This window comes from Drosophila sechellia, chromosome 2R, assembly GCF_004382195.2.
Source record: "Drosophila sechellia strain sech25 chromosome 2R, ASM438219v1, whole genome shotgun sequence".
Taxonomy (NCBI): domain Eukaryota; kingdom Metazoa; phylum Arthropoda; class Insecta; order Diptera; family Drosophilidae; genus Drosophila; species Drosophila sechellia.
In genome coordinates, this window is record NC_045950.1 from 12,250,326 (window position 1) to 12,267,197 (window position 16,872).

At 44.7% G+C, this 16,872-nt stretch overlaps 4 protein-coding genes across 5 annotated transcripts; 1 reads left to right on the forward strand and 3 right to left on the reverse strand.

Moving 5' to 3' along the window:
• Window positions 1-326: 326 nt before the first annotated feature.
• LOC6609386 (splicing factor YJU2) lies at window positions 327-1,642 on the reverse strand. Its single transcript, XM_002034039.2, has 3 exons — window positions 1,519-1,642; window positions 896-1,464; window positions 327-835 (listed from the first exon to the last, which is right to left on the reverse strand). The coding sequence occupies exons 1-3, from the start codon at window positions 1,540-1,542 to the stop codon at window positions 427-429; spliced, it is 1,002 nt and encodes a 333-aa protein (XP_002034075.1). The 5' UTR covers window positions 1,543-1,642; the 3' UTR covers window positions 327-426.
• A 169-nt stretch (window positions 1,643-1,811) lies between these two features.
• Window positions 1,812-8,952, reverse strand: LOC6609387 (phosphatidylinositol phosphatase PTPRQ). 2 transcript variants are annotated; one of them, XM_032716033.1, is made up of 18 exons: window positions 8,809-8,952; window positions 7,238-7,388; window positions 6,979-7,114; window positions 6,805-6,917; window positions 6,229-6,741; window positions 6,011-6,163; window positions 5,664-5,951; window positions 5,289-5,599; window positions 5,058-5,226; window positions 4,877-4,999; window positions 4,505-4,822; window positions 4,100-4,441; window positions 3,425-4,028; window positions 3,166-3,365; window positions 3,019-3,089; window positions 2,824-2,958; window positions 2,392-2,766; window positions 1,812-2,324 (listed from the first exon to the last, which is right to left on the reverse strand). In XM_032716033.1, the coding sequence occupies exons 2-18, from the start codon at window positions 7,365-7,367 to the stop codon at window positions 2,007-2,009; spliced, it is 4,299 nt and encodes a 1,432-aa protein (XP_032571924.1). In that variant the 5' UTR covers window positions 7,368-7,388; window positions 8,809-8,952; the 3' UTR covers window positions 1,812-2,006. The 2 variants fall into 2 exon arrangements, with proteins under 2 accessions (XP_032571924.1, XP_002034076.2); XM_002034040.2 differs by having other exon boundaries at window positions 7,238-7,391.
• Window positions 8,953-9,454: 502 nt separating this feature from the next.
• On the forward strand, window positions 9,455-14,610 carry LOC6609389 (lissencephaly-1 homolog). The gene is made up of 8 exons (XM_002034042.2): window positions 9,455-9,596; window positions 12,630-12,737; window positions 12,805-13,105; window positions 13,170-13,326; window positions 13,389-13,566; window positions 13,632-13,767; window positions 13,835-14,186; window positions 14,255-14,610. Exons 2-8 carry the CDS (start codon window positions 12,700-12,702, stop codon window positions 14,326-14,328), a joined length of 1,236 nt encoding a protein of 411 aa, XP_002034078.1. The 5' UTR covers window positions 9,455-9,596; window positions 12,630-12,699; the 3' UTR covers window positions 14,329-14,610.
• Window positions 14,611-15,732: 1,122 nt separating this feature from the next.
• On the reverse strand, window positions 15,733-16,743 carry LOC6609390 (PRKR-interacting protein 1 homolog). Its single transcript, XM_002034043.2, has 2 exons — window positions 16,490-16,743; window positions 15,733-16,425 (listed from the first exon to the last, which is right to left on the reverse strand). Exons 1-2 carry the CDS (start codon window positions 16,661-16,663, stop codon window positions 15,817-15,819), a joined length of 783 nt encoding a protein of 260 aa, XP_002034079.1. The 5' UTR covers window positions 16,664-16,743; the 3' UTR covers window positions 15,733-15,816.
• Between the last annotated feature and the right edge of the window lie 129 nt (window positions 16,744-16,872).

Consider the following 16,872-nt stretch of genomic DNA (forward strand, 5'->3'; position numbering starts at 1 on the left):
GCCCGAGTTTTAGACGTAATACATTCACCACTGTATATATCACTTAGCCTTTAATTGTAGTCGATATCAAATGGTTGCCAGTAAATCGGCTATGACAGCTCCAAATGAGTGGGAGTGTACCATAGAATAGTTTGCAGTTACCTTTTGCTTTGATTAATTTTCTGTGTGAATTTGAAATTAGTTGTTTGCCTTATGATTGATTGGCCTTGACAAAATTTGAAAGAATACAAAATGAAACAAAGTCAAAATATTTAATAAAATTACGCATTATTCCAATACTTTTCGGAATTTTCAGTCAATGGGTATTTGGTGGAATGCTGCGCATATTTCAAGTTCAGTAAAATAAAACCATCGATTGCTTTTATTATTTGGACTTCCTTTAATCTGTCTTAGAGTTCTAAGATGTGTCATCAGGTAAATGCTTGGTCAGTTGGAATCCTCTGAGCTGTCACTGTAGGCAGCCAAAAGGGAAAGTCCAGCTGGAGCGGCAGCTGGCTGATTTGTAGCTTTAGTTTCCGGTGGAGCAGATAAAACTGAGGGCTTGGTTGCGGCTGGTTTGGATTCAACTTGCGTCGTTCCAGTGGCTACCGTGGGCTTTGCTACTGCTGTTGCCTTGGGTTTAACCAACACCAATGGTGTCTTCCTTTTAACCAGGGACTGCGCTGCGGTTACTTTGCTGGACGATGTGGCGGAAACACTAAGCGCGCTGGGCTTGGCCTGTTTGGCTGGTGGTGGAGCTGGCAGTGTGTCCAACGGTTCATCCTTGATCTCCTCAATGATTTCCTCAGCGACAACACGGGAGCTTCCTTCTGGTTTGTTCTTAAAGTTTACGGACCTAGGGAAATGTTATGCGTTAAATACACCGACTAAATAGAATATTTAGCAATGAACCCACTTGATGAAATCCTCGTCTTCGCGCTCCTCCCGCTCCTGGCGCTCTCTCTCCGTCTCCGTCGTGTTGTACTGCTGCAGCAGTGTGTTGTAGTCCACTGTCTGCTGGCGCCGGTTGAGGTCACGCAACTCCTCCAGGCTCTCGATCGTTTCGATCTCGTTGCGCGACTGTTGGGTGCGGTTCTCGAGCAGCTTCATCGGATTGTTGGCCTCCTCATCGCGCAATTCCTGCTCCTCGCGACGTGCCTGCTCCTCGGCCAATTTGAGGGCCATGAAATTCCTGGTGGCCCCCGCCTCAATCTCGTAATCCGTGTTCTGCGGATCTGTCTTGAAGGAGATCTCCTGCAGGCAGCGCGTGCACTTGATGTAGAACCGATAGATCCTGATGCCCAGGTATGTTTCGTTCTCCACGTCCTCCTTGCGAGCGTTGAACTTCTTGCCCTTGTATATGTATTCCCCACATGTTTTGCAGCGCATATTAAATGGAGCCATCAATCTCACCGTGTACTGCCGGTTTTTGGCCAGTTTCATGCGCGGAATCTTCGACGGATCGAAGTCCGGGGGATAGTATTTCTGCAGACGAGTCGGTCAGTTGGCGATCTATTAGCTTAAGATGTTTTTACTTACGTTTAAGACCTTTCGCTCGGACATTTTGAAGACTACGATTTATTTCTTACTAAAATAAATAAAATTTATTTATCTGTCTAACAGTGCTGTAAAATGTGTGCAGTAAACAGTGCTGTAAGGCGAACTCCGACGTTCTGAAAATATAGTCGTCTCGCTCTTTCGCTTTTCTAGTTGCGTTTACCGCCTAATTTGAATTTAATAAAAACACTTATAAACTGTTATACACGACATCTTTTTTGTAAATTCATTACTCATTGCTCATTTTAACAAATAAATTCAATAAGTTCAATAAATTATAGTTTTCTGCTATACATGCGCTTCTTTATAAATAACATTTATGTACAAAAACAGTTTTTCAAATGCAATTACCAAATTGATATCCACGTTTCCCGCTTAATATACACATTAGACACATATTTCTTTGGCTATTATTGCTGCTGCGTTGTCAACACATCGTTAATACAAAAGTTACAAAAACACAGCTCATCTCACATATTGCTGCTCGTAGTTTGACCATCGTTTTCGCCCGGTGGACTACTCCTCCGCTGTCCGGAGAACCGAGCAGGCAGCTGCAGAATGGGCACACCGTTCTCCGCATCGATCATCGGTGCGGATGACACATACTCACTGCCGACATCCACGTCCGGAAAGCTCACCTTTTTGGGAGCGGGAATGTCGGGCTCGGTCACGGACTTGGGACGCCCCTCCATTTTCAAGGCAGCTCTGGGAATCTTGTGCTTGACCAGCTCATAGGTGCAGGCGTAGAGGAACGTGTACTGCTGCTGCGTTTGCACCATTTTCATGCGCTGTTAGTTGGAGAAGTAATAAGATATATCCACAATGTATACAACTAACCACTGAAAAAAAACCCACCTGGAATCGCAGTTTCTTGACCGTTTCGAAAATGTTGATTTTCGACTCGCTCTTCAATCGCTGCATGATCAGATCCAGACCAATAAAGGTGCCCGTCCTGCCCACTCCCGCACTGCAATGGACGACGATGGGCGAGTAACTGGGTCGCTTCTCCGCCTTCACCTTCTTAACGAACATAATCAAATGCATGGGATCCTCGGGCACGCCGTGATCGGGCCACTTTTTGAAATAGTAGTGGATCACCTTCTCCTTCAGTCCGTACTTGTCGTGCACAACAGTCAACTCAGTTCGATCGTATAGCTCCAGAACCTCCTTGGACTTGATAGTCACAGTCAATCCACGCACATTATACGGATAGTACTCGTGACACTTGATCTGTTGAAGATGAAGGTTTAGCTTCCATTTCGAGTACCCAATCATGTGCATTCTTACCGTATTGCCCTCGCGAAACTGGGTAACTTGAACAATAACCCGCACGTTGTACTGCAGGATCATGCGCCAGAAGTCCATCACACTCTCTGGTTTTGGTCCCTGGGTGGCTATGTACTCCTTCTTACGCGTGTGACCCTGCGAAGTAGGTCCACTTGAGATGATCTTCCTTAAAGATTAGCTATAACAACTACTTACATCTATGAAGGAGGCATTGATATAGTCCGATCCCTCCGCATCGATGTCCAGAATCACGCGATTCTTGTCATCTATTAAATAGAAAAAAAAAATTGGTTTACCATAATGTTTTTTACTATTTGTTGAACTAAAGTTGAAGTGACTCACAAGGATATATGTCCGCATAGCGATTCTTGTGGCAACCCAATTCGGAGGCGGAATAGCTGAGCTCCAAGGCCACAACGGTGATCTCCTTGAACTCCCTGGCCAGTTTCTCCGGCTTGGCAACCTCGGTATAAAAGATGGCAAAGTTCTTGGCAATGACATTGCCGAATGGGTCCTCGATACCCTGACCAGAATCACGTTTCCTGCAACAAAGGAAGTTCAGCCGTTTTTTTTCTGGAGAAGATTGTCATCGTTGACTTACCAGGCCAATCGCTTGCGCACCCAGAGAACCGTCAAACCAAGTACGAAGGCCAGCAGCAGGCAGCTGCAAACGCTCACCAGGATCAGGGTCACCTTGATGGCCGCCTTGGTCTTGAAGTTCAGTACGGCGGCATCGCTATAACCAGACGCGGTGAACAGTCTCACCACAACGTTGTAGTCCGTGTCGGGTAGCAGAGGTCCATTGCAGTACGTTTTCTTGATCTCCGAGCACTTGTCCACTCCGATGGTAAAAACAATTTCCTCATCGGATGTCAGCTTTCCATCCCTTCGCTGACGTTGGACGGGCTGGGGATGCCAGCGCTCCTCGGTGGTTTGGTACTCCAGACTGCAGTCGCCTGTGCCGTCAGCTCCGGCCTCTTGGTAGGATAGAACCTTTGGCCAATCGCTGCTAACATCGTATCTGAGATGTGGGACTCCAGCACAGTTCTTTTGCGAGACCATCAGTGCCACCCACTTGATGTCGCCGGATTCGGATGTCATGATGTCGGCTGGAAGGCGGACAATGGCCGTTTTCGTTGGATTAGACGTCTCCTCGACATTAGCACGCATTTGCTTGATAAGCTCTTCACTCGGAATGGTGGGCACTGAAAGAGAAGATACACGAATCAATGGATTACTTATCCGTTAAGCTTGTGCCCCAAATTCCGATACTTACGTCCCGGTGGCGACTGCCAGCTACCCGGTACGCTGCTGCTCAACTGTTCCACATTGCGATTCTTCACGGACACCTCAACCGTATAGTCGAACTGCGGCTGCATTTCCGTTTCCGTGTAGGACATCCGTCCCTGCTTATTACCCGTGTCCAGTTCCACCTGCCGCTCAAATGAGACTGGAGCGAAGTTCTTTCGTGTGCCATTGAAGGCCAGCTGGAAATACTCTATATCGCCATTGGACTTGCAGGGCACCTTCCACGTGATAGTCACGTTCGCTCCGTACACGGCGTTGTTGTTCACCGGACCCTGGGACAGTACGGTCAACTGGGTCACGATGTCGGATACTACAAGGTTCGATATATTGACATTACTATATGGACTTGCAACTAATCTTCATCTTAACTCACCTGCGGGCAAAGTGATTCCAATTACGGGTGCTGTATAGATGCCCATTCCGAAGTCATTCTGTGCCGCAACCTGCATCACGTACCGCACCGCTGGAGCTAGACCCGTGAAGTTCACACTAGGATCGCCCTTGGTCTCCGACTTGGTGTCCTGCTCCACCTCGGCGCACTCCGCTGGCACAAAGTAGCTGGCCTCGTGGCGCATCAGGAATGCCTGGTAGTACTTGATGGGTCCGTTTGTGTAGGTGGGCGGTTGCCAGTTGAACAGCAGGCTGCTGACAGTGCTCTTCTCCAGCATCACATTCTCCGGCTGCTCGGGAACTGCAAATGGAATTCAACTAACATATGGACTTCGTATATATATGCAGGTCTTACAATAGGTTGTCGTGTGCACATCAGCAACGACAGCTGCCTCGGAAGGTCCTGCCACATTGTAGAGTATTACTCTGCAGACGTAGGTGGCGTAGGGCGAAAGTGGACTGAGACTGGCATTAAAACCTGAGGATGGAGGAAGATTAGCATAGCTAAATGGATACCGAATGGAGCCAGTACCCACCTTGTTTGCTATGTCCCTCCACATAACGCTCCGCGTATGGATTCCGCACCTGGGTGGTGGCATTGCAGGTGAAGAGCGCAAAGATCGTTGGACAGGAGTTGTTGTAGTCCGCATTGAAGGCGGTTAAATCGATGAATTCGGAGCCAGCTTTCGTCTTTTCCAGCTTGACCTTCAACAAAATGCTTGCAGTCAGCAAAAAATGGACAAATAGGTACAAATAATCCCTAGTACCTTAGTGTAATCGACTATAGCTGCTTTAGTCTCCACCCCGACCTGTCTAAGCTGGCCATCGAGGCTCTCCTTGGTGTATGGGATTATCTGGATGATGTACACCTGACAGGCCAACAGATTCTTGTCGAAAACCACCGACGTGTTCTGGGTGGTAACACTAAGTGCTTCAACCTCAATCAGCTTATCGTACTCCATCCAGCCGGACAAACGGTAGCCATCGATGCAGAGATCTGCGTACTCGGGTGTCTTCCAGCTAACCTCCATGGAGTAGGCTTCTGGTTCCACGACGGGATCTTGAATCACAGAGGGCTCTACAAGAAGATAATCACAGTAGATTGATAGATGTTGAATACTCATTCAAGCTCTTGTACTTACGATCCTCGCCCACGGTGCTCTGCTCCTGGTACTTGGTGCCAGCGCTTCCATTTAGCTGATTGGGCACAATCTCCACCAAGTATATCCCACACGGATCAAGGTCGTCGAAAATAGCGAACGTCTCCTCTGTGATCACATTCATAGTTTTGTTTTCCGATCGTTGGATGGGTCCGGTCAGCGTTACTTTGTAATTCGCCACACATTTGGGATGATTTCGGGGAGAGGACCAAGTCCAATGCAACTGGGTGGGATAGGCGATGGGACTGGGTTCATTGACGGCACTGACCACTAAACATTTGAAGGGATTTATGGGTTACTTGGACAGGTGGTTATCTAGTTGTACCCACACTTTTCCGCCGAAGTAAAGTTCTGAGAAGCCTTGGCAGTGCTGTTCTCGTTGATGAAAACCTGAAAGGTGTACAGCTCACATCCTTGAAGATCGGTCAGGAGGTACTCCCTCAGCTTGCCATCGGAGGAGACATCGGTCCACTCGCACTCAACTGTTGGGAAGAATAAAACACATATGTGTTTCAAAAGAGGTTATAAGGGGAACCCCAGAGTCTACCTCCGTCACTGGGCGGTTCTGGTGTGGTCTCCATTGGCGTGGTGGTAACGTAGTCAATGTCGTTCGTGGTTTCCGTACTGGGCTCTTCCGTGGTGGTATCCTGGTTTTGATCCGTTCCGCAATCGTTGCTTTGCCACTTGAAGACATAGTTGCTGATGCAATTCTTCTCGGAGGGATCTCCCCACGTGATCATCGTGATGCCACTGGCTAGATTCGTTACGTTCATGACGAGATCGCCGGGCTCGGCGTACTGCGTGTCCACATCGGTGGCATCCGTGTCCACCACGACGCTAGCATTGTTCCGCGTGTCCAGGGTGATCGTGTGCGTCAGGCAGGCGCTCAAACTCACAAATGTCTGATCACTTTTGTCGTTCAGCAGCTGAAAGGATTTGGTGTAGTCTGGCGCCTTTGCCGTGATGCCAAAGGACTCCACACAGGCGCGGTCGGTCGTCTGCCAGGTCACCCTGATGGTGTTCGCTGTGGCCACCACTGAGGTCACTGTGGTCTTGGGCTCTGCGGTTAAAGATTATATGAGTTACATCCATAGTTAGCATTTCCATATTTATTTTAACTCACGCTTATATTCAGTGTAGGCATAGATCGTTTGGTCAGTAGGCGGTGGTTTGCCGGAGACATTCGATCGGAATGAAACCACCGACGTGTAGAAGGTGCAAGGATTAAGCTTTTCGCTGGAAATCATAGGCATAATGTTAGTTCGGGAGATCAATGTATCCAAAACATTCTACGAACCACACGTGCGCTGCGTTGGCCTCGGTTTCCGATCCTGATCCATTGCGACAGGTCACCTTATCGATGGAGTACTCCGCCTCGTTGGAGATGCTAAAGCCGAGTGTGTAGACCGTAGAAACCACAGTCACATCCACCTCTGGAATATTGGTTATATAGCTTATTATAGGCTAATACAAAAATGGATGCACTTGGGATTTGAAAAGTATCTTGTACCAGTATCTTATATGTTTATTTTTAAAAGCTAAATAGTACTACTTACTCTCCGCCAGTTCCTGGCTCTCACTCACTGCCACCAGGAAACCATCGGTTTGTCCTTGGACCCCAGCGATCCACAGTACAAGGATTAGTGCGTGAATCCCGAACGATTGCTTCCAATTTGTGGCGTCCATCTTAGGACCTCATTGCTTCTGCTGCTGTTTATGAGTGAGTAATGCTTTATTAATTATTAATAACAAATGGTTATCGGCGGGGAGCTAATGCAACCGGTTCCTGCGCGGGATTTTCCGCGAAGCATTAACCTCGCCCAATTGCACACCGTTCATTTGTTTATAAACACAAAGCACAACAAATAAGAGTTCACTGGACGTGGTGATTGGTCATAAACAATTAGTGGCCGCCGAACTTTTGCAAATCTCGCGATGTGGGAAACGATTCTGGATCTCCGAGTTGCTGACCAGCGCAACAAAAATTAAATACAATACATAAACTCCCAGCGAGCGATTTATGATAATTTCACAAATACCACACGTAATTGGAAAATGTAAACAATAAACGAAATGGTCGAGATACCAAAAAAAAGGGGTTATCTCAATGTCGTGGCTTGCACCCAAATCCATGAAGTGGAGTATTGGGTCTTTGAAGGCAGCGGAAATTCAATGGAATGGAGCCAGCAATGTCATGTCGCAATATTGCCTCCTTTTTTTCATTTTTTGGATCCCTAGAATCTTATCAAGCCACTTCACAGGCTGGAGAAGTGGCCAGCAGATATAGATACAGATAGTAATATGGCTTGTTTGACAACCCAATAATAATCGAACGACATATTCGCTGAAAATCGCCGACGATCCTCGAATTCGAATGCAATTAATCGCCGCTCCATTCGCAATCCCATCACGCAGTCGCAAATGGAATGGGTATAGCAATAGATATAGATATATAGACTATACCACATTGTCGATTCGCTGAGTGCGTCATCGAAGAGCTCGCTAATCGAAAGAATTCCGAACCCTGAAATTGGCAGCACTAATTACTAATTTCAACGGAAGCAGGCGAAGAAGACAGCTCTTCTTAAAAGCAAATAAAAAAATGACACTTTCCGATCATTATTAATGGCGCACGGTGTGGTTATCAGAAAGTGTGGCAATGGAACGTTGACAATTTGCCAATGTCTGTGCCCGATTGTTTAAACAAATCGCAGCGCGCCGAGGTTTTCCAAAACACCAAGTAAGCCAATAATAACAATTTAACGGTTACACACGAACAAGCGCGGCCTTTATCATCGGCATATAATCAGAGTCGTCGTTCTGATAACACCCATATGGCTGGCTCATGAATGGCTTTCGATTTCGCCAGTCAAACGCTAATGTGGCCAGCAGGATCGGCTACCGCAGGATTAGCGCAAGCATTGCGAAACTGAATCATATGCACAAATATCTATATGGCCATAGAATTGACCGATATACTGCTATAATGTAATGCGTACAAATGGCTGATTAAATCTCGAGCACTGATAACACACAACGACGAGTGCCCAAATTTGGCAAATGATTTACATTATTCGGCAATTTTCCCAATGAGCGGTTGAGATTGTGTACGATACGCTGCACTCACAGGTGACAGAAGACAGATGGTTGCTAATTGTTGTTGCTGTTTCGCGAATATTTGGGCGGAATACTATGAATAACGAATGTGTGGTGTATCGCCCGAAAATCAGTAAACTAATAACCGTTTCCGCTGAGCGATTCTCAAACACTGAGCGCCAAAGGGAGCACTCCACAAATCGGTTGTGTTGTTCTGGCGCTGTGTGGAGCGGTGATAAGGAAAGTTTACTCCCATCGCATGTGTGTGTGTAAGATAACAACAAAATCGGTTTACAATTAGCAAACTGCAGTGTTGACTATCGAATTGGGAAGTTTTATAAATAAATGGCAGTACTTATATGGCAAAAATAGTTGGAAATCCATTTTGTTCACTAACGAATAAGCGTTGTGGTTCCGCAAAAAAAAAGCTGACGAAGGTCCATTTCCTTATCAGTATTTTAAATAGCGCGCCAATTTTTTAAGCTGTTCACACTGCGCTTGCAAAGAAGTAGGGCTTATGTTATGGAATCTCCTTCGTTACTCAATGGTTTCAGTCCTTCAACTTTATATAAGATATAAAAAGTATTTAGAAGTAATTATACATATTCTTATTAAAATTTTTCTACATTCTTAGTTCACATCGATAGCTAATCTCTGTCATCGATAGTCCTGTGATGTTTTTTGAGCTGCTTCCACTGCGGTCACACTAATCGAAGCATTTTCGTCCGCTCTTCACTTTTCTGCGTAATTCTTTTCGTATATTTCGATTAAACATAAATAAATAAGCGTAATTATAAATATATGAAATACTAAATTGTTGTAAGTAACGTCCGCTGCCTAATAAGAGCAAACGCCGAGTCGTCGCGTTGTAAATAGAACACCCAAGCAAAATGGATTTTTCGCAACCAACCTGTGTAATGGGCAACTGGGAAAAATGAAGAAAAAAACGTCATATGTACAAAACTGGCAATGGCAGAGTGTTAGTGCGTGCATAATGTACCGAGCTTGTCGGTTGCAGTCGGAAAATATAATATACTATATGTGCGATTGGATATTTGTCCTTTTTCCCCATTATGCATAGTGCCTTTGGGACATTTCTTTCTCTTGGCCCCCTCTATCCAAGATGGCCGTCGTAACAGTATTTTCGTTCAAACTGTTGTTGTTATTGTGTTTGTTATTGAAAAGAGAATGAAAAAACAAGCGAAAGAGTTATGCAAATTATGCACACAAAAGTAGTGTGTTGAACAAAAAGGCGATCAGTAAATAAGTGGAGAAACGAACTATGATTACATTTTATTTACAACCACCAGAAAGCGATGACACATCGCGTGCGTTGGTGTGCGTGCGCGAGTGTGTGTGTGTGTGCCAGTGACGATGTCTGTGGATTTTCGCGCATGTGTTGGAGTCCTCCCCCTCGCCAAAAGTAGAATTGATCGATTTTTAGCCAAGTCGAGTCCCCGAACTGGCCGATTCCTTGCATATATGTACTTCCCGTTCCCCCATAGGCCAACAACACCTATTACTGGGCAAACCAGTTCTGCCAATGCACAAGAAATCTCGTTTTATTTTCTTCGTTGAGCTTGTGTTTTTTTTTTTTTTTTTTTTTTTTTTTTTTTTTTTTTACAGTTTTCCGTTTTGGGCTTTTTTGCTGCGGCATTCTTTTAGGTATTCAAGACCCGTTGCGATTTCCCAGAATGTGTGGAAAGCGCTCCTGACACTGCAAATTGTTTCTATTATCTAGTGACGAGCTTTTTGCACCTTCCCAGCAGTGGGTTAAAGAAAGGCAAAGCAAAAAGTCTCGGCACTTAACGGTTACTCCCTGCATTCGATGCCCGTCGTGGGGTTAAAGCTGGAGTTCAAAGCTTTTTTGGCTATTGTTTTCCTTTTCCCTCTCTCTTTTTGCACTTGAAATTGCAGTTGCATTTGCTCGCCGGCGCGTGTGTGAGTGTGTGCTAATCAATGAAACACGCAAATAAACAAGCAAAGGCAAGTGCAAGGTCTGTTTGCCAGAGCGGGAGGGAGAGAATAAGCAAGCGAATCCAAACGAAAGGGGGTGTGAGAGGAAGAGAAAGGATCCTTAAAATGCAAGACCTTAATGTGTGTGTACGTTGTGTAGCCCTGGTATATTCCCCTTGCCAACTATCTCGCTCTCACGCCCACCCGAAACCATTTAAAATTCAAATATTAAATTAACTTGAGCAAGTGCAACAATGAGAATCGCATATTTTTTTCACTGATTTAGTAACATTTCTGGTGTGGCGTGCGACCCAAACGCCCCCTTCCCATTGTTTTCTTTCCCCCATGTGGCACACACCCACAGCTTTACGGTTACAATGCGCATGGGCTTTGTGTTTCGGAATGCCTGGTTGCCACAACACAAGCAGTGTTGACTTCGTTCGGTGCTCCGGCGGTTTAAGGGACCCCCCACTATCTTAACCCCACTTTGCTGCCCACGCTCCACTTTTCCATTAATACTCATGACGTTCGCAACGCTTTTCATCGATTTTCCTGGGATATATTTAGATGCGCAGTTAGCGAGAAGCCAAACATCCACCCACAATATTCAAATGATGAGCGCCAAGTGCTCGAATACAGCTGATAAGCCCTATAGGAGTAGTTCAAGTCGCGTCCAGTCGCATGACTCACGGCTATATTGAGTGGCGGTTCCGAATCGGATTCGGCTGCGAACCCGTTTGGTCAGTTTTTGCTTGTCTTTTTTGCCATATTTGCTAGTTCAAAAAAATCGTTAAATATCATTTGGCCAAAAATAATTTGGAAACGTCATTTCCTAGACCGTGATGTGTGAGCGTGTCTCTCACAGGTGGGACTATGAAAGTAGTAATCAATTCGAGATATTTAGGTCTTGTTTATGTTTTCATTCATGATCGTATAATAAATAGCCAATAACTATTTAGCACAAATAAACGAAACAGTTGAAACGAAAGTTGAATTTTGTTTGATGCTATCAATTGCACCTCTGGTGTCCGTGTTTGTTCTGCTTCTTCGCTCGCACGCTCTTTCGCAGCCTTATTTACCTATAAGAAGTTGCTTGAACTACCGTTAAGTCCGGCTAATTGGCTTTGCCTTGTGGATTTTCCTTCGCTAGTATTCGTTGGTAACGCGTCAGTTGTCCATCGTTATCAAGTACGCGAGATATGCGTTTGCTATTTGTTTCCGATTGCTGCTATGTTTTATTGCGTGCTATACCTGTGATTTGGCCACCTTGAGTTGATTGAATAGGTTTTGCAGTCCAAAAAAACACGGGCACCCGTATGATTAGTGACCAATTCCATATGAAATCGAACCTTGAACTCACTGATGACGAGTGCAGTTCGATTGCCGGGTTACCAAATGCTGCTGCTTGTTCGCTTTAAGCTTTACCAAAGTTTCGATTATTTTTTTTTTTTGCCCACTTATTCGAGACACGGGCAACACAAAAATGTGTGCCAGAAACCAAAGACGATGATAATGATGATGCTCCGCTTTGGGTTTTGGGAGTAGAGAGGAGAATGAAACAGTATAATGACTAGACGAAAGGTGAGCATAGGAAACAGAAATACTGCTGCCAAAAAAATCCAAGAAAATGTGGGTGACTTGCCTGCCCTCCATGAGAACTCAAACGAAACTTGCTGGCATTTTTGGCATTTAAGTTTTGCGAAACCAATTTCCTGTCCCCGGTACAGCAATTCATCATAAGATTATACAGTAGAAGTTCGATAGATGAACCACAAATTATACATTGCTCGGTCTAATGAAATGGATTGCGAGATATGTATATAGGAAATATATCTTGTATCTGACTGTGGGAAGAACTGCTGTACACATATTGAATGTCTACCTTTTCCATTGCAGAATTGCACGAGTTGAAGGCGGAAAATCGAATCGAACGAGAGAAGCAAAACAAGCCAAATCGGAAAACAGTATGAAAATGGTGTTGTCGCAGCGGCAGCGCGAGGAGCTGTAAGTCCAAGTCCTCTTATATAACCAATACTCTATAAACTAATCCTTCTAATTGTTTCGCCATCAGTAACCAAGCGATTGCCGATTATCTGGGCTCAAATGGCTACGCCGACTCATTGGAGACCTTCCGCAAGGAGGCCGATCTCAGCACAGAAGTGGAAAAGAAGTTTGGCGGACTGCTGGAGAAGAAGTGGACGTCCGTCATTCGGCTGCAGAAGAAAGTAATGGAATTAGAGGCTAAGCTCACTGAAGCTGAGAAGGAGGTCATCGAGGGCGCGCCGACAAAGAACAAACGGACGCCTGGCGAGTGGATACCTCGGCCGCCAGAGAAGTTCTCCCTAACCGGTCATCGTGCCAGCATAACGAGGGTAAGTTCGCGTCAAATAGATTACGAAGTTAACAAATTAATATACATATATTTTATAATTGCAGGTAATTTTCCACCCCATCTTTGCTCTAATGGTTTCCGCATCCGAAGACGCCACCATTAGGATTTGGGACTTCGAAACTGGCGAGTACGAGCGCAGCCTGAAGGGACACACGGACTCGGTGCAGGATGTGGCATTCGATGCCCAGGGCAAGCTTTTGGGTAAGATTATGCCATAGTAAAATATAAAGAAAACCCATTAAATTTTGCTTTAATTGCAACAGCCTCCTGCAGCGCAGACTTGTCCATAAAATTGTGGGATTTCCAGCAGAGTTATGAGTGTATCAAAACCATGCATGGTCACGATCACAATGTCTCGTCGGTGGCCTTTGTGCCGGCCGGAGATTATGTACTCTCTGCATCACGGGACCGCACCATTAAAATGTGGGAGGTGGCCACAGGGTGAGTTGAAAAAAGGACGTTTTGTTTAAGGGATAACATGACCAACATGTGATTTTCATCCTCAGCTACTGTGTGAAAACCTACACAGGCCATCGAGAGTGGGTGCGAATGGTGCGAGTGCACATCGAAGGCAGCATCTTTGCCACATGCTCAAATGATCAGACAATACGTGTTTGGTTGACGAATTCAAAAGACTGCAAGGTGAGCACTGCCGTGTGCAGCTTCTGCTGGCAATGAAGAGTCTAACGACGGTTTGATTCTTCTGCAGGTTGAATTACGCGATCATGAGCATACTGTGGAGTGCATTGCCTGGGCGCCGGAAGCCGCAGCCTCTGCGATAAACGAGGCAGCCGGAGCAGACAACAAGAAGGGCCATCACCAGGGCCCGTTCCTGGCCTCCGGCTCTCGCGACAAAACCATTCGCATTTGGGACGTGAGCGTCGGCCTGTGCCTGCTTACCCTGAGTGGCCATGACAACTGGGTGCGTGGCCTGGCATTCCATCCTGGTGGCAAATACTTGGTGTCGGCCAGCGATGACAAGACCATTCGGGTCTGGGACTTGCGCAACAAGCGATGCATGAAGACGCTATACGCGCATCAGCATTTCTGCACCTCCATAGGTGGGTTCACACAAGCAATTGTTTATATTAACTATATATTTTAATTGCCATCCGTCGTTTCCTTGCAGATTTTCACAAAGCGCATCCGTACGTAATTAGCGGTAGCGTAGATCAAACAGTTAAGGTCTGGGAATGTCGTTAAATTAAGGAAGACTCGGCAAGGGTTCTGCTTACTTCTCAATTTAAACATAAATAAAGCTAATATATTAAATCACATACCCACACACACACGAGCAGTCTCGGCCACCTCCGCGGAAGTTTATTTTCCAGACGCTTTCTGTGTCAGCGTGAAATGAACATATTGTATTTTAAAACTGAATGAAACTGGCGAAAACGAATTATTTATTTAATTGTACGACCTTCTAACTAAACTAACTACCTACCTACTATACAAAGTACATAAACATAATGCCCAAAAAATACGTACATACGATTATCGTTTAAAGTTAAAGACGTCCCCTCCACTATAAACCAGCACTGGCTCGCTAAACAAACATGCATCCTAACTTGAATTTGTCGTAGAATTCGATGAGAATGAAACGTATTTACAATGGTAAAATGTATTTCATTCGACGGCTAGTACCATGTGTACCATGTGGCGCAGAAATGTTTTTTCATCCACAAATGTACCCGAGCACTCGCACTCACTTGAAAAAAATTCAATGACGTTGATGTGTTTTAGTGTTTGCAATGTATGCATAATAATAGCTAAATTCGCTGAAAAAATATATAAGCAAGAAAGTATTTGAACATCTAAGAAAACTTGTACTCACAAAGAGAAGTTTGTTAATGAGAATTACTTGGAGGAGTGCAACATGCTTTTTATCATAATTGAGGTAGTTTTTACGATAACAGTTTGCTTCTTTTAACCGTATTCACTTTACACAATTCCTGTTTTGTGTTCTTTTTCGCGAAAGGATCTTCAACAAAAACAAATATCTTTCAAAATGCTTACAAATTTAAGTTGGCTTTAAGTTCAAAATATAATTTACTTTTACGGTTTACATAGTAGAAAAATGCTGCAAATGTATTTGTAATTGTTTATTTAAGAGCAACAGCAAGAAATATACCTATATATAAATATACTATAAATAATTATTTGTGGAAAACCGAGAAATCATATAGATGTATTTGAGAAAACAAAAACGAAACGCAGAAAAATCCATCAATTAGAAGAAACGATTTTTCGGATTCAAAGAAATCTAATTATTGAAAACAATAAAAACTTGCTTCTTCAAGAAGCCAGAAAAAAATATGTATATACCCAGAACTTAAAACGGTGGATTTCTGTCAAGGGTATAATTAATGTATTGACTTTGTATTGCCTTCGATGTCAAATTTTGAAAGCATTTATTATACTCGAAAATGCAACATTTGATGCACCTTATGTAAGACAGCAAAAAACAAAATGCGCACTAAAGCCACGACAACTCAATGCATAATTCGCAAAACGCTTTCTTCTCAACCAAACTGCTTTAGAAAGATAAAAGATGGCCTCAGATGAAAACCCCTAGATACTGGCGATATATAGAAATCGCTTAATATATATATTACAAAAGTACTATAAATAAAACCGCACTGTGTTTTATTACTCTAGATAGGTTTATTTATAGGAATAGAACAGGAGGTACTACGGCACAGCCTTGTCTTGATCTTGGTCCACATCTTGGGATTCTTTTGTAGCTTCAGTGCTAACTGATTCCACTGGATTTGTGTCCTCTGAGCTGTTGGCAGTAGACTCTGCGCTGCTTGCTTCTGTATTTGAATTCACTGCCTCTTCATTCGGAGTTCCCTGGGTGCTATTGTCGTCGGATTCCTTGGAGGCCACCTGTTGTCCTTCCTCGGGGTTACTTTCTGCCTTTTCTTCCGTGGGCTCTTCCTCGGATTCTGTGTTACTATCTTCTAAGGCTTCCTTAGCCAGTGGCTTCTTGTCCTCCCGCGGCTTTTTCGCCCTCTGTTTTCTCTTCAAGCGTTTGGCTCGTTTCTTAGCCGTCTTTTCCTCGGCCGCGCGCTTGTTGTCGTCCAACTTCTGCTGGTAGGCTTCATCTGCTGCTTCGCGGGCACTCTGGTTCTGGATGTTCTTCTGGCGGGCGTACTCTTTGCGTCGCAAGTGGCGGTACACATGGAACTCGCCGGAACCCGCTCCAGCACTGCTTCCCATCACATTCCGCACGAACGTGGGCACCGAGGACATGAAGTCCCGTTCGCGGCGCTGCTCCGGTATGACCACGGGCTTATCCTGGCAATAAATGGTTGATTAATGCGAATGTCCACCCAGCTAGCTATCCAATGCAAACACATACCGGATTCTTCATGAGCTTCTCCAGCTTCAGCCTCTGTAGATCTGTGGCGGTTTTGATGAATGGCCGCAGAGGCTTGTCCTTCTCATCGGAATCGCTTTCTCCAGATCCCGCATCCTTTTTCTTTTTCTTTGCCTTCTGTTCGGGCTCTTTTACCAAATTCTTTATAAGCGACATGTTTGTTTAGTTAAAAACAGTATTTTATGTGTGGCTGTATTGCAAGTCGTAAAAAATGCACGCTGAATTAAAAAAAAAAAAATAAAAGGGGACTATGCTTGTTCTATAATATGATGTGCGTCAAATTAGCGTCGATAAGTTGGCGGCGATGGCGAAACGATGGAATTTCAGGAAAACTTTAATTATTGAGATAATGGCATAACAGTGAC

What these genes read in the sequence shown, in the direction of transcription:
- LOC6609386 (XM_002034039.2), bottom strand. Translation starts at nt 1,542, where the DNA reads ATGTCCGAGCGAAAGGTCTTAAAC. An exon ending in CCGAGCGAAAGGTCTTAAAC is followed by an intron (nt 1,465 to 1,518) that starts GTAAGTAAAAAC and finishes ACTCGTCTGCAG; the next exon opens with AAATACTATCCCCCGGACTT. An exon ending in GAAGACGAGGATTTCATCAA is followed by an intron (nt 836 to 895) that starts GTGGGTTCATTG and finishes ACATTTCCCTAG; the next exon opens with GTCCGTAAACTTTAAGAACA.
- LOC6609387 (XM_032716033.1), bottom strand. Translation starts at nt 7,367, where the DNA reads ATGGACGCCACAAATTGGAAGCAATCGTTCGGGATTCACGCACTAATC. An exon ending in GAGCACCGTGGGCGAGGATC is followed by an intron (nt 5,600 to 5,663) that starts GTAAGTACAAGA and finishes ATCTTCTTGTAG; the next exon opens with AGCCCTCTGTGATTCAAGAT. An exon ending in TGTGCACACGACAACCTATT is followed by an intron (nt 4,823 to 4,876) that starts GTAAGACCTGCA and finishes TTCCATTTGCAG; the next exon opens with TTCCCGAGCAGCCGGAGAAT.
- LOC6609389 (XM_002034042.2), top strand. Translation starts at nt 12,700, where the DNA reads ATGAAAATGGTGTTGTCGCAGCGGCAGCGCGAGGAGCT. An exon ending in CAGCGGCAGCGCGAGGAGCT is followed by an intron (nt 12,738 to 12,804) that starts GTAAGTCCAAGT and finishes TTTCGCCATCAG; the next exon opens with TAACCAAGCGATTGCCGATT. An exon ending in CGAATTCAAAAGACTGCAAG is followed by an intron (nt 13,768 to 13,834) that starts GTGAGCACTGCC and finishes ATTCTTCTGCAG; the next exon opens with GTTGAATTACGCGATCATGA.
- LOC6609390 (XM_002034043.2), bottom strand. Translation starts at nt 16,663, where the DNA reads ATGTCGCTTATAAAGAATTTGGTAAAAGAGCCCGAACAGAAGGCAAAG. An exon ending in AGAAGCTCATGAAGAATCCG is followed by an intron (nt 16,426 to 16,489) that starts GTATGTGTTTGC and finishes ATTTATTGCCAG; the next exon opens with GATAAGCCCGTGGTCATACC.